The 15,945-nt window shown below is 39.7% G+C and overlaps 1 protein-coding gene across 1 annotated transcript; it reads right to left on the reverse strand.

The window, feature by feature from the left end:
• Nucleotides 1-48: 48 nt before the first annotated feature.
• LOC108955841 (1-aminocyclopropane-1-carboxylate oxidase homolog 8-like) lies at nt 49-15,044 on the reverse strand. The gene is made up of 3 exons (XM_039307143.1): nt 14,778-15,044; nt 14,582-14,685; nt 49-310 (listed from the first exon to the last, which is right to left on the reverse strand). The coding sequence occupies exons 1-3, from the start codon at nt 15,042-15,044 to the stop codon at nt 49-51; spliced, it is 633 nt and encodes a 210-aa protein (XP_039163077.1).
• Nucleotides 15,045-15,945: the final 901 nt, after the last annotated feature.

Genomic DNA, 15,945 nt, shown 5'->3' on the forward strand with positions numbered 1-15,945 from the left:
TCTAAACTTGATTTGATGCGATCCGAAATGGTAATTAAGCTTGGTTGATTACCTCCAGCTAGCCGCTTTGGAATGAAACAAGTCAACGTTGGAGAAGTACGCGACGCCCGTGTCCGTCTCCCTCCCGCTCTCCCTCCTGTATATCCTTGCCTTCGCCTCCACCGGTTGCTCGTTGAAGGCCTTCACGGCCGTGATCGTGTGGTCCATAACCTCCGTTGGCACACCGTGGTTGACTACTTGAAAGAAGCCGAGCTCGCGAGACACGCATCCCACTTCTTCAATGATGGAGGGCCGGCGGCAGGAGTCCCAGCTGGAGAGGTCGATAGTGATATTGTTAGTATGAGTACCTAGAGGGGGGTGAATAGGTATATAAAGAATTTTTTTTTCAAGCAATTGCACAATACTAGACAGTTGGAGGAAACAATAATCAAAGTAAGACTGAGAGAAGATAAAATTGAACACGCGGTTTATAGTGGTTCGGCTTATATCAAGCCTACGTCCACTCTTCTTCACTGACAGCCTATTGGTTGGATTCCACTATGAACAAGAGAGAGGTTACAGCACAGCTTTGCCTTGATTCCACAGTGTAGATGTTCTACCACACCTCCTCAAGATTTCTCACAAATATAGACTCTCTCTTTGTATACAAGTATTCGCTCAAAGGATTTGTCTAAACAAAAAGGAGCTTCAGACTTTGGAATTCTTCTATCGCGCACACCTTGAACAGCTAAGACAGTCTTCCTTATATACTCCTTTATGCCATCATACCCATTGGCACTTACCAAAGGAATTCTTCCAATCTACCCGTTGGACAGAATCAATTAGGAAGATTGTTCAAGCTATTAAAGGAACGTGTTGATAGCCCATCAATCCTGTTTGCCCATACAATCAGGATCTCGGTTTCCATAAGCATAACCTTCCAATAATATTTAGGCAATCACCGGATCTTCAATTATCGAATCAATCTTCGATTAATCAAAGGACTCCGTTTATGTCTTCTCCAGCCATGAGATCTTCTCCAGTTGATAAGGTTAAATCCTTAATGAAACATCCAGTTCTGGATAATCTTTCTTCAACGGATTAGTGACTGTCAATGAGGATAGACTTTGAGTCTTGAGTCTGGCTGTCCCAAGGTCTTCAGACTTTAAATAGCAGAGTCCGCAAGCCTTGAGACTAGATCGATAGAAACGATTTGTCAACTTCAAAACACTTCAAGAAGATTTCTCCAACAATCTCCCCTTTTTGATGGTGACAAAACTTTCCTGCAGATTTGGATATCTTTGACCTGCAAAACATTTCTCAAACACATATGCATATCTTATAGAGGTAAATGGCTTAACAGAATAACACTAGAATCTGCAACCACAGAAAATAGGTTAGTCTAGTAAATGATGAAGCCATCCATAAGATATCAATATTAGTTAATAGAAGCAGTCAAGTCCAAGTCTAGTTCAGTTCTCATCCAGACACAAACCAAAGTCAAACAGATTCAAACCACAAAACAATCCAACAAACAATTAAAAGTTGAATGAAAGGTTTTTGATCAAATCTTGCATCTCTCCCCCTTTTGTCATCATTAAAAAGGATGAGATGAAGTTAAGATTGCTTGGGAACGCGGACAAGTTGGAAATCTTCCATAGATCGAACGATGCCTTCCAGCCTTTTAAAGTCTTCCTTTAGCTGTGCAATCTCCTCACTCTTGGCATTGGCCCCGATTCTCGAACAGAGAGGGCTTGCATTTTATCATTCAATGAACAGGAAGAAGCTTGACCTTCATTCTTCAAGCTTTGAACTTCGCATCCCAAGGCATAAATTTGACCTCGCATCTCCAAAAGAATATCCATGATTCTGCGAAAATCTGCTCCATTATCAGTTTGTGTACTTGCTTCGGCTCGATCTGATGGAGTAAATGCAGATGATGGTAGATCAACATAATCTTGCAGGTTTGGCGATGAAACTTCATGACCTTCTTCTGGAAATTGAGATGCATAAACATCCTCTAGGTCTGCTGGTGAGCGACTGACTCCTTCACTTGCATCAGGACATGAAGATTTCACTCCTTTCTCCTGATCTCCCCTTGTTTCCATGCCTACAGGTGGAGAAGAGTGTTCTTCAGGTTCTCCTTCTTCTCTTCTTTCTTCTTCAGGTCTTTCCTCCTCTATTTCTTTTTCAGCTTCTATTTCTTCTTCTTCCTTCTCCTCTCGCTTCTTTCGTCATTTGCTCCGATTCTTTCGTGGAACAAGACGACTTAAATTCTTCAAAGCCAATGCGAGATGGTGATGTCTTCCTCATCATCTTCATCCTCAACAAGGAGAGCTCTTCTTCTCTTGGATGGAGCAACCATGGGCTCCTTCCCTTTTCTTTTAGCTGCAGAAGATATTTGATGAGATTTTGGAGGAGTCTTCTCCTTGAATTTCTCCAACTCCTTGCTCAGTTCCTTCAGACGCATTTTGGTCACCATTTTCAGACCTACCACCATATGATCGCATGGTCGAACACAAAAGATTTGTGGAGGCTGAATATTCAGATGTCCGAATAACTTCGTAACAAGGCTTGGGTAAGGGAGTTGACCTCTGTCCTTCATCATTGCTCTATACATGTGAAACATCACAAAGTGTGAGGAAGAGAAAACCTTTTTCCAAAGAGAATGGCATACATCGGCTTGGCCTCTCGAACTTGAAACATCGGTCTTGGAAGTTGATTTCGGTCGGAGGCAATTAATCACAATCTTGTGAAGCAATATGTTGAATGCACCCATCCTTAAGTAGGTGATCTTTTCATCTGTTCTCCCGTCCTTCACCAATTCAAGAGTGGCTCGAGCAATGGAAACTTTGATTGGCTGATATCTTCCTCTTTCTACTTCTAACACATCCGCCAAAGATATTCATATCCACAACATAGTCTTGGTCTTTAACGCTGAACGAGAATCTATTCGCATCCAAAAAGCTTAGATTTGAATAGAAATATGCAGTTAATTCAACATAGGCCTCTGTAGAGTCAGAGCAGAACTTTTCAAGTTGAAGATAACTGAACTTTTCCCTCAAGTTCATATTCACAGCATCCAGAAAATCAAAATCTACACTCTTAGGGTTTATTACCCCACGCTTCAGCAATTTCGAGTATAGATCCTTTTGCTCCTTTGATCTGAACAAATCTCCCCTTTTTCCTTGATTATCAACCGCAACACCCATTTTCGGTTGGAATTAACTGTATAATTTATCATCATCATTCCCATCTACAGGATTCGGCCCCAAATCCACGAGGATCACTTGGGATATTTGCAAGGGTTTCCTCACCACCCCTTTTCGAGCAATTCCCAAACTTTCCATTTTTTTCAGAAAGATATATTCATTCCCATGTCCTTTGTCTTTAAGAAAATCATCAAAGTAGTTCAAAGGAGTACGAATTCCTTTTAGGGCACGATATAACTGGTAAATATAATCGGGCTTTTGAACTCTTACAGGGTCTGCATCTTCAATGATTTCTTCCTGTTGTTGATGATCAACGCCTTGAGGACTAGATGGAGGAGAATGACGCTGTTGAGAATGTTGTGGGCTCGCTTGCTCTTCCGGGAGTCACTTCATCTTCAGTAAGATCGAAGTGCATAGGCCCCCTCACTCATCCGCCGTGGTCCCCGCTTGCAATTCTCGAAGACTTTCTTGAAGATGACATCTTTCTCGTTTTGGAAGATTCCTTGCTTGACTTTCCCAGGAAAGATGACACCTTTTGAGGATTAAACGAAGAAGACAAACGGGAATGGAGGATCGATGCTTTCTAGGGTTTTTGAGAGAAAAGTGAAGAGGAATCGACAGTTCACGATCGGTTAAAAAGAGGGATAAACGAACCGTCATAAAGAAAATAAAAATATGCCTTTTCAAAATAACTGTCTTTTTCCGCAAAAATAGCCATTTCAAAAATAACTTCCCTTTTGAAAATGAAACGATGCAATATTTATGTCAATTAAATATAGCAACAATTTAAACACGGTCGACAATCGTACCTTTTCAAGATGAGATTCAAGAGAGAAAGACTTACGGATGTCGGACGTACCAAGACCGTGTCTTTCAAATAAAGTCTTGTAAGTCTCGAGTCCGAAAGTCTTTAGACTTTGATATCCTCATATCTCAAAATGTTGAGTCCGGAGCGTATAGACTCAAATTGATTTTTCTCCAAAGGCTTTGTGAATATATCCGCCGGTTGATTCTTTGAGTCAACAAATTGAATTGAAACATCTCCATTTTGAACATGGTCTCTTATAAAGTGATGTCGAATCTCTATATGCTTTGCTCTTGAGTGGAGAATTGGATTTTTGGTGAGGTTGATAGCGCTGGTGTTGTCGCAATTAATCTCCGTGCATGAGTCTTCAATTTCAAAGTCTCTTAGATGTTGTTTTATCCATAGAATTTGCGAACAGCAACTTCCTGTGGCTACATACTCGCTTCGTTGTTGAAAGAGACACAAGTGCTTTGTTTCCTTGAAAACCAAGACACTGTCCTGCTTCCAAGCAACTGGCAAGTTCCCGAAGTGCTCTTTCTATCAACTCTGCAACCGGCCAGATCTGCGTCTGAATATCCTAGAAGATTAAAGTCTCCCTTCTTAGGATACCAAAGACCGATGCTTGATGATGAAGCAACGTATTTAATGATGCGTTTCGCAAAGATCGAGATGGGATTCTCTAGGATCCGATTGAAACCTAGCACGAGATGCAAACACTCAACAAGATGTCGAGGTCTAGAAGCGGTAAGATAAAGGAGTGAACTAATGATGCTCTGTACAGCTTTTGATCAACTTTCTTCCCTTCTTCATCTTTGTCTATCTTCAAAGAACTTGACATCGGTATGTTGGTCTTTTTGCACTTTTCCAATCCAAATCTTTTGACAAGATCATTAACATATTTTTCTTGATAAATAAAAGTTCCTTCCTTCAATTGTTTTACTTGAAGACCAAGAAAGAATGTTAACTCTCCCATCATACTTATTTCAAATTCATCCTGCATAGACTTAGAAAATTTCTTGCACATATTTTCATTAGAAGATCCGAAAATAATGTCGTCCACATATATTTGAACAAGTAAGAAACTTTTGTTCTCCTTTTCGATAAATAAAGTAGTATCCACTTTACCTTTGACAAAACCATTTTGTATTAAAAACTTACTTAATCTGTCGTACCAAGCTCGAGGTGCTTGCTTTAAATCATACAGAGCCTTCTTCACCAAGACCGAGTCCGGCTTCTTTGGGTCTTCAAACCCTGGTGGTTGTTCCACATAAACTTCCTCTTGGATGACTCCATTTAGGAAGGCGCTTTTGACGTCCATTTGGAATAACCTGAAATTCTTATAACAAGCAAATGCAAGTAATAGTCGAATAGCTTCTAACCTTGCTACTTTGGAGCGTAAGTCTCATCATAGTCTATTCCTTCTTCTTGCGTATATCCCTTGGCCACGAGTCTTGCTTTGTTTCGTACGACTTTTCCTTTCTCATTCATCTTGTTTCTGAACACCCATTTAGCTCCAATAACAGTTTTACCTTTTGGTTTGGATGTCAATTTCTAGACATCATTAATGCTAAACTGTCCGAGCTCTTCTTGCATAGCTTCAATCCAGCTTTCATCAGATAAAGCTTCTTCTATGCTTTTTGGTTCAATTTCAGAAATGAGAGCCACAACACTAGACTCTTCTCGCCTTTTGGATCTGGTGCGAATTCCTTCATTCATTTCGCCGATTATAAGATCTTTGGGATGACTGGACTTATGCTTCCAGTTACTCGTTGATCTGTCTGGTTGATGATCTCTTTCTTTGTTTGGATCTTCACGAACATCTTGAAGCTGGTTTTCCAGTCCGAGATGCTTCTTGAGTTGTAAGCTTTAGAAGATGGAGCAGGTTCGGACTCTTCTTGATGAGTCGACTTGATTCATCTTGCGTTGAGTCTTGAAATTTGACATTCATTGACTCCTCCACAGATCGGCTCTTCTTGTTATAGACTCGAAGGCTTTGCTTGATGTAGAATATCCAAGGAAGATACCTTCATCGATCTTTCTTCAAACTTACCAACTCGATCTTTTGCATTTTTCAATATAAAACATTTGCAACCGAATACATGAAAGTATGAAACAATAGGCTTCTTATCTTTGAACAATTCGTAAGGGGTTTTCTCTAGAATAGGTCTTAAGAAGACTATATTGATGATATAACATGCTGTTGAAAGCTTCAGCCCAAAATCGTGAAGAAATCTTGTTTTCAATTAAAAGAGTTCTAGCCATTTCCGAAGAGATCTGTTCTTTCTTTCCACAACTCCATTTTGCTGAGGAGTATATGGAGAGGAGAACACATGATTAAAGCCAGATTCATCACAAATTTTTGTAAAATCTTGATTTTCAAATTCACCTCCATGATCTGTTCTTATACTTGAGATAACACATCCTTTTTCATTTTGAACCTTTTTAGCAAACTTTTCAAAATACGAAAAGGTTTCAGACTTACTTGCAAGGAAATATACCCAAGTAAAATGGGAGTAATCGTCCACAATTACTAGGCAATATTTCTTACCTCCAATACTCTGTGTTTTGGTTGGTCCGAAGAGATCCATATGTAGCAACGTAGTACATGATTAGTAAAGACATGATTTATTGGCTTAAATGAATTTCTTACCCGCTTTCCCGAGAATACATGGAGTGCATGGATCAGTCTTTTGATAAGGTAATTTGGGTAGTCCTCGAACAAGCTGCTTTGATGAGATTTTGGCTAATTGCTTCATGTTGACATGACCAAGCTTTCGTGCCATAAGCTTGCTTCGTCTTGAATTGAGATAAAACATTGTGATTCATTTGGTTTCACATCCGAAGATAAATGTTTCCATGTTTACGACCCATGAAAGATCGAGTAGAGTCTTTACCGATTCCGTAACATATTCCTTCTTGAAAGAAGATCTTGAAACCAGTATCACACAATTGACTAATGCTGAGAAGATTGTAATTGAGTCCTTCTACTAAGGAAACATTACTTATTGTGAGATTTCCAATTTTCACAGTTCCAAATCCCACAATACTCCCTTTGTTTGTTTCCTCCAAATGAAACTTTTCCACCATTTACTTGAGCAATCTTTATAAAACAATTTGAGTCTCCTGTCATGTGTCTTGAGCATCCTTTGTCAAGATACCACTTTACCTTTTTCTTGACGGTGACCTGCATTTAAAGAAGAGTCTCAAGCTTTCTTTGGTACCCAAACTTTCTTGGGTCCTTTGGTGTTAGTAACATAAGCAGTATTAGCCCATATTCTCTTAACAGGTTTCCAAACCATAGGACACTCTTTTTCAAAGTGATCCGGACTGTTGCATTTTGAACATTTTAGAGCATTTCTACCTACAGATTTTACAAAAACTTTCTTGAAGTGATTTTTGTAAACCTCTCTCGAGAGTCATTTCTTAATTCTTTCTTTTACTTTAGGAAAATCAATCGGGAATTGTTTCTTCGTCATACCTAGACTAGACTTATTGAAGTAAGGTCTTTGAGCTGAAAGAATTTTCTCAAGTTTTTCGGACCCTATTGAAAATTTCTTTGAGATATTTGATAAGTCTGTTTTTAAAAGAGCATTTTCTTTTAAAAGATTATCTTCATTTTCTTTAAGAGTGGAAACAGATCAAGTCTAGACTTTTAACTCTTTCTACTAAAACATTTTCCTTTTGTTTTAGAGCTGAGTTTTCCTTTTTCAGTTCGGAAATTCTTTTGAGAGAAGTCTTAAGACTAAAACATAACTCATCAATATATTTAGAAACTTTGACAGGAATTTTAATATTACTTGCCTCAAATTCATTTGTCCGAGTCCGATCCCAGTCCGAGTCCGATTGTGCCATCGACATAGATTGGCATATTCATTATCACTTTCTTCACACTCGTGTCACCTGTGTTTCGACTTTGAGAGCTTTTCGAAATCTTTCAGCTTTTCCTTTCTTCTTCTTCAGAAGAGGACAGTTGGGTCTGATGTGTCCCTTTTTCTTACATTCAAAGCAGACTATGTCTTTGTTTGGTTCCTCATCATCAACAGACTTGGTCTGCTGTCTTTGAAAGCTTTGTTTCTTTGAGTTGAACCTTCTTCCTTTTCTATTCAATTTTCTGAATCTTCTTATCATGAGAGCAAGCTCCTCATCGTCCATATCTTCTTCAGAATCTGTATCATCAGAATCATCATTTGATTTTAATGCAATGTATTTCTTACCTTTTGGATCTTCATCTTGATCCGTTCCACTTCATAAGACTGAAGAGTTCCAATTAGCTTGTCGACAGATAGTGGCATAATTCTTTGCGTCTCTCTTATCGAAGTCTTTATGTGATTCCAATCCCTGGAGAGTCCACGTAGTAGCTTGTTTACCTTCATGGGATCGAAGTTGGTTGACCTTGATTTTCAAGACCATTCACAATATCTCGTAAAACGACTAAACATGTCGATATAGATTCTCCCGGTTTCATTCTCGAAGGCTTCGTATTGACCGAGAAGAATGTTGATTCTTGTTTCCTTCACTGACTGTTCCTTCATAGGTGATATGCAATCTGTCCCAAACTTCTTTTGCTGTACCACAAGAAGATATTCTATTATATTCAGTTGGTGATAAAGCACAATATAATGAGTAAATTGCTTTTGCATCGAGTGCTTGTCTCTTGATTATTTCTTCCCGAGACATTCCATTTGGTTTCATCAGTTTCTTTTCCTCTTTCGAGACCGATGCGGTGGTAGGAGTAATTCATTTTTCTACAACATCCCATTCCGAGGATCCTTTGATCGAAGGAAAGCTTTCATCTTGTTCTTCCGGATGTTGTAATCCTTTCCATCAAAGTAGGGTGGTCTGGTATTGCTTTGCCCTTCCATCAGCCCTGGTGCTAGCATACTAGCCATAGATCTTTTACTACGAAGTAAAACATTTCAAATAAAGTAAGTACACAGGCTTTGATACCAATTGATATTGCTAGTATGAGTACCTAGAGGGGGGTGAATAGGTATATAAAGAATTTTTTTTTTCCAAGCAATTGCACAATACTAGACAGTTGGAGGAAACGATAATCAAAGTAAGACTGAGAGAAGAGAAAATTGAACACGCGGTTTATAGTGGTTCGGCTTATATCAAGCCTACGTCCACTCTTCTTCACCGACAGCCTATTGGCTGGATTCCACTATGAACAAGAGAGAGGTTACAAGACAGCCTTTGCCTTGATTCCACAAAGTGTAGATGTTCTACCACACCTCCTCAAGATTTCTCACAAATATAGACTCTCTCTTTCGTATACAAGTATTCGCTCAAATGATTTGTCTAAACAAAAAGGAGCTTCAGACTTTGGAATTCTTCTATCGCGCACACCTTGAACAGCTAAGACAGTCTTCCTTATATACTCCTTTATGCCATCATACCCGTTGGCACTTACCAAAGGAATTCCTCCAATCTACCCGTTGGACGGAATCAATTAGGAAGATTGTTCAAGCTATTAAAGGAACGTGTTGATAGCCCATCAATCCCTGTTTGCCCATACAATTAGGATCTTGGTTTCCATAAGCGAGAACCTTCCAATAATATTTAGGCAATCACTTGGATCTTCAATTATCGAATCAATCTTCGATCAATCAAAGGACTCCGTTTATGTCTTCTCCAGCCATGAGATCTTCTCCGGTTGATAAGGTTAAATCCTTAACGAAACATCCAGTTCGGGATAACCTTTCTTCAACGGATTAGTGATGTCAATGAGGATAGACTTTGAGTCTTGAGTCTAGCTGTCCCAAGGTCTTCAAACTTTAAATAGCAGAGTCTGCAAGCCTTCAGACTAGACTGATAGAAACGATTTGTCAACTTCAAAACACTTCAAGAAGATTTCTCCAACAAATAGTAGGGATCGCATGGATCGAATCGGGCCTGGGCTGGGCGGGCTTGAGGCTTGAGAGGGTCTCGGGTGGGTGGATGAAGTGGGAAGGGATGGAGGTGAGGCCGGAGTCAACGAGACCTTTGACTCCTTGCTTGGATTCATTGAATTGCTTGAGCTCTTGGGCTCGGTCGAAGGCTTGTTGAGTGGTGTCCGTGACGCCCATGGTTGGAGACTCCGAATGTCTGGTTTGACCGACAGGAGTGTCGTGCTGCAAGGAAAGAGAGAGTGAAGCGCCGTGAGAGGAAGAGACAACTCCCACATTCATTATATAAAGAAAAAACTGGCGAGAGACAGTCATCGGGTGCTTTTGATTTTTCTTTATGGAATTTTAACTGGTATTAAAATCAAATTAACAAAGGATATTGACTCACAGATTAAAGGACAGAAATGAAGAATCGTGCAGCTCAACATGTTATTTTTTAAAGTAAAATATTCTCATTTTACAGTAGTTATTCTGGGCCTTTTAATATTTACAGCTAAAACCCGTTTATACTAATCAAGTGAATCGCATGTGAGAAGTAATCATCAAAACTAATTTAAGGGGAAGTCCTTAATTTGTACTCAAAAGTACATGTGCACGTGTTATTCCTTTTTCTTTCGTTCTTAATAAAGAAAGAAAGGAGTGATTTGTTCTGTTGATTCTTTAATCCCAAATAAAAAATTTTAAATTGTTATTTCTCTCTCGTATGACATCATATGATTCTTGATGCTTGAAAATGAGATTTTTCTTAACTAATGGTGAATTTCTACCCAACCACGGGCAGCGAATTTGGTGTGTGTTTTATCCCTCATCGCCGAGGTCGAAAGTTTGAACCCTCTCGTTGCTAAGGTGTCTTAAGCAGGGGGTCCTAGTGTTGGGGTCATGGATTAGCCTCTCTCGAAGTTTACATCTAAATAGCGGTTTGCGGCGAGACCCGACAATGCCACCGGGCATTGGAGGGTCGTGTGATCTCCGAAGGGTGATTTCCGGCGGTTTCTTGGTCACAAAAAATAAAGAAAAAACAGTCGTGAATTTCTCAACAACATTTCAATTGGACGATTCAAACTAACAGTCGTGATGTTTTCAAATTCAGGAGTGACAGATCGTTCATGACAAACACATCTAATTCGAGTTTCTGGTTTGACCGACAGGAATGTCGTGCTGCAAGGAAAGAGAAAGGGAAGCGCTGTGAGAGGAAGAGACACCTCCCACATTCATTATATAAAGAAAAAAGTGGCGAGAGACAGTCATCGGGTGCTTTTGATTTTCTTTTATGGAATTTTAACTGGTATTAAAATCAAATTAATAAAGGATATTGACTGACAGATTAAAGGAAAGAAATGAAGAATCATGCAGCTCAACATGTTATTTTTTAAAGTAATATCTTCTCATTTTACAGTAGTTATTCTGGGCTTTTAATATTTACAACTAAAATCCGTTTATACTAATCAAGTGGATCGCATGTGGGAATCATCAAAACTAATTTAAGGGAAGTCCTTAATTTGTACTCAAAAGTACATGTGCACGTGTTATTCATTTTTCTTTCCTTCTTAATAAAGAAAAAAAATGAGTGATTTGTTTTGTTGATCCTTTGATCCCAAATAAAAAAAATTAAATTGTTATTTCTCTCTCATATGACATCATATGATTCTAGATGCTTGAAAATGAGAATTTTCTTAACTAACAGTTGTGAATTTCTACCCAACCATGGGCAGCGCAATTGGTGTGCGTTCTCTCCCTCATCGCCGAGGTCGAGGGTCCGAACCCTCTCGTTGCTGAAGTGTCTTAAGTGGGGAGTCTTGGTGTTGAGGTCTTGGGCTAACTTCCCTCGAGATTTACATCTAAATAGCGGCTTGTGGTGAGGGTTCGAACCCTCTTGTTGCTGGAGTGTCTTAAGTGGGGGGTTCTGGTATTGGGGTCTTAGGCTAACTTCTCTCGAGATTTACATCTAAATAGCGGTTTGTGGCGAGGCTTGATGGTGCCACCAGGCACTGGAGGGTCATGTGATCCCCGAAGGATGATCTCCGATGGTTCCTCGGTCGCAAAAAAAAAAAAAAAAAAGTTGTGAATTTCATAACAACATTTCAATTGGACGATTCAAACTAACAGTGGTGATGTTTTCAAACTCAATTTGGACATGTTACCTAGTGATAGATCGTTCATCACAAACACATCTAATTCCCTTTATTTTAAATAATGACAAAAGTGCTTTTAATTAAACTAGCTATTCAATCCGCACTTGGTGGGTTCTTGTTTATATCTAGGCGAGGCGGCCTTGCCTGTGGTTGGCGAGGCTGTCCTTGCCTATGGTTGGCGAGGCCATGATGGCCTCACCCAAGGCCTTCACGGTCGAGGCCAAGGTTTCGATGACTCTCGCTAGGCCAAAGAAAAGCTAAAAGACAATAATAATAATAATAATAATAATAATAATAATAATAATAATAATAATAATAATAATAATAATAATAATAATAAAATCTTAAAGAAATCCACTTCGGATGGGAAATTGTTAAAAAAAATCAATGTGGGATAATTTGTTGAAATAGACACTCAAGTGAGTGAAAAAATTATGACACTTATGTGAGCGCCATACAAAAATTATGACATTCTTGCTATTGTTCTCCTGGCCTATTTATTAGTGATACATCTATAGTTTTTAAGAAGAATGTCATATTTAAGGAGCCCGATAACTATGAGGTAGAACAACACTATAATATTATGTTTCCTAAGTTATTTTTGGTCTAGATATTTAAAATAAGTTGACTTGATGAAAAAAAAAAAGAAATCGCAATGAAATATAAATTCTCTATTTGTAAATATTATTAAATTAATGTCTCAAGTTTGAATTCGGATAACGATTTGTTAAATCGAATTTGTTAATAAAATTTTTCCAAGTGGATTTTAAATTGGATGATGAAGTCATTCTTTTCTTGGACTCTTTATAGCTGCATAAAGGAAAAAAATAAAATATAATAAAAGTTTCCTTTTTTATCTGGAGGAGCCGTATACCTTTGCAAGTTATCATGGTGGGCCCAAAGTCATATATTTGAATCTGGGCACACAATTTTCACGCCATGGGTCTTCCTTGGCTGCAGGTTATCATGGTGGGCACACAATATTCCGCGCCACGGGGTCTTCTTTGGCCGATAGATATAGAGTAGGAAGTCCTCCGCACATGGAGCCAAAAGGTGATGGCCCAGGTCAAACTTTTGACCTTGGGCACATATAAATATAAGGTAGAACGTCTGAGCGGCTGAAACCCTACGGAAAAAAACAGAGAACCCTCCCACGTGATCAAGAAAAGGAGAATGCGGAGTAGAACGTCTGAGCGACTGAAACCCAATGGAAAAAAAAGAAAGAGGAGCCACTCACGTGATCAAGAAAAGGAGAACACAGAGCAGTACGTACGCGAGAAAAAAAATAGACGCTGGAGTTATTGTTTTTGGCGTATGTAGAGTGTTTTAATTTGAGCTTGAACGCGCAGTAATTTTGTGCAATGAGTTTATGTCCAAGTGAGTCACTTTGATATGAGGTTAAATCTAGGTGTGGGAAATACTTTCGAGCGTGTGAGCGATTTGAAACTCTGATTCTGGTAGAACGTCTGAGCGGCTGAAACCCTACGGAAAAAACAGAGGAGCCACCCACGTGATCAAGAAAAGGAGAACGTGGAGTAGAACATCTGAGCGACTGAAACCCTACGGAAAAAAAGAGGAGCCACCCATGTGATCAAGAAAAAGAGAACGTAGAGCAGTACGTACGCGAGAAAAAAAATAGACGCTGGAGTTGTTGTTTTTGGCGTACGTGGAGTGTTTTATTTTGAGCTTGAATGCGCAGTAATTTTGTGTAGTGAGTTTATGTCCAAGTGAGTCACTTTGATATGAGGTTAAATCTATGTGTGAAAAATACTCGAGTGTGTAAGCGATTATAAACTCTTTGGCGTTGGCTCGGGTGGCCCTCGCCTGGGTGGGGCGAGGGTTGCCCTCGCCGAATCTAGTGAGGGATGTCCTCGCCCTACCTAAGGGTTCTCACCTGAGTCTAGCTTCCCTTTGCCATGCCAACAGAGGGAAGAAATGAGAAGAAAATATAAAAATAAAGAGAAAAAAATTTTAAAAAGTAAAAGACGAAAATGCTCTATAGTTTGGGGTAAATGTGTCATGCATGTATAAATTTGAGGTTCTTTGGGTCAAAAAAAGTTTGAGGTAAATTTATCATACTAAGTAAAGTTTGAGGTTTTTTTATCTCATAGATAAAGTTTGAGGTAAATTTGTCACATTGAATAAATTTTGGGATTTTTGGTGGCTTTTTCGCTATTTCAATTTGATCAATTTAATTTGAAATCTTTTTAAAATTTGACTATATAGTCATTTCGACCAATTTTGATAGAACTTCGTTGCCATGGATGTCAGCAATTTTACATGGCATGGCTAACGTAAAAAAAAATAGATAAAAAAAAGAAGTTAAAAATTACGAAAATTACCAATATTAGTGCCAGCTATATCATGTAAAATAATCTATATCCACTTTAGTATTTTCTTGCCAAAATTGGCTTGAATGACTAAATTGACAAATTATAAAAAGTGTTTAAAATTGAATTAGCCTCCCATGCAACATATTTAGACTTTTTTTGGTAATTTTCTTAATTTCAAGTCACTAATGTTCTTGTCTTGTCGACCCAACATAGAAATTGACATTCACATTACCTCCAGCAAGCCGTGTTGGAGTGAAGCAAGTCCATGCAGGAGGCGAAGAAGGCGACCCCAGTCTCAGATTCCCTTCGATAGATCCTAGCCTTCACCTCCGCTGGCTGCTCATGGAACGGTTTCACTGCCGCGATCGCTTGACCCAGGACCTCCGTGGGCACGCCATGATTGACTATCTGGAAGAAGCCAAACTCACGAGCAGCACGTGCAACTTCCTCGATGACTGAGGGTCGTGGTTGGAGTTGGAGCCGGAGAGATCAATGATGGGGATTGAATCGGTCTTGAGCCCAACAACAGGCTTGAGGCTGAATAGAAGGTCGGGCGGGTGGATGAACATGGGAGGGAGGGTGGAGAGGCCCGACTCGAGGAGGCCTTTGACTCCGAGGTTGGAGTCTTCAAATTGCCGGACCCCTTGGGCTCTGTTGAGGGCTTGTTGTTCATTGGCGTTGGTGACACCGATCATGGTTCCTGTCATATTCTTCTCCTGAACTTTGCCTTGGTGGGTGTGTGTTCTGTAGGAGGGGCTAAGGGGGTTGATTTTAAGGGGAGAGGGGGGGGACCATGGCATTCAAAAGATTGGGTACATGATAGAAGTTGTTGCGTGGAAAAAGATAAAGTCGGTTCGCTCATGTCTTGTCTTTAGTTAACTCATGTCTTGTCTTTAGTTAAGGTGCTTGTTAGATGAGGGCTTGATTTAAACTCAACATTAAGGGCCTGTTTGGTAACCATCAAAATAGACCCTGATTTTGATTCTTTGTTCTTGAGAGTAGTTTTGGAACAAAATCGTGTTTGGTAAAATTTTTGTTTTTGTGAACAAATTTCCATTTGTTTTTTCCCGGAAGTAAATTTGGAACAGAATCAAGAATAAAAAAAAAAAAAAATTTGATTCTTGTTCTAGAGAACAAATCTAAGAATCAAGCAATTTTTTTTCTTCTTCTCTTTTCTCTTCTTCTTCTTCCCTTTTTTTTTTCATCTACTGCCACTGCCGTGGTTGCCGTCCGCCGCCGTCCACTGCCCACTGTCACCAGTCACCAAAAATAGGTTCGGCGAGCTCGCTGGAGGCTCGTTAGGCCAAAGCGAGGTTTGACAAGCTCGCTAGAGACAAGCCTAGCCATCAGCGAGGCCGAGCCTAGCCAGTGGCTAGGTGGGCCTCGCCTAGCCCTGGCGAGGCTATCTAGCCACTGGCGAGGCCGAGCCTCAACGGGGCTGGGTGAGGCTCACCTGCCCGGTGAGGCTCGATCGACGAGGGCCGGTGACGCTCCGGTAAGGCCGTTGGTCATCTCAAGGCGGCAACCGGCCACCTTGAAGAAGAAGAAGGGGAGGAAGAAAAGAAAAAAAGAAAAAAAGGAAAAAATTAATAAAAT

This window comes from Eucalyptus grandis, chromosome 2 (assembly GCF_016545825.1).
Source record: "Eucalyptus grandis isolate ANBG69807.140 chromosome 2, ASM1654582v1, whole genome shotgun sequence".
Lineage (NCBI taxonomy): Eukaryota > Viridiplantae > Streptophyta > Magnoliopsida > Myrtales > Myrtaceae > Eucalyptus > Eucalyptus grandis.

Coding starts and splice junctions, on each gene's coding strand:
- LOC108955841 (XM_039307143.1), bottom strand. CDS start 15,044: ATGATCGGTGTCACCAACGCCAATGAACAACAAGCCCTCAACAGAGCC. Junction 14,686..14,777: donor GGAAGTTGCACGTGCTGCTC/GTGAGTTTGGCT, acceptor TTCCATGAGCAG/CCAGCGGAGGTGAAGGCTAG. Junction 311..14,581: donor TCCAACACGGCTTGCTGGAG/GTAATGTGAATG, acceptor CGACCTCTCCAG/CTGGGACTCCTGCCGCCGGC.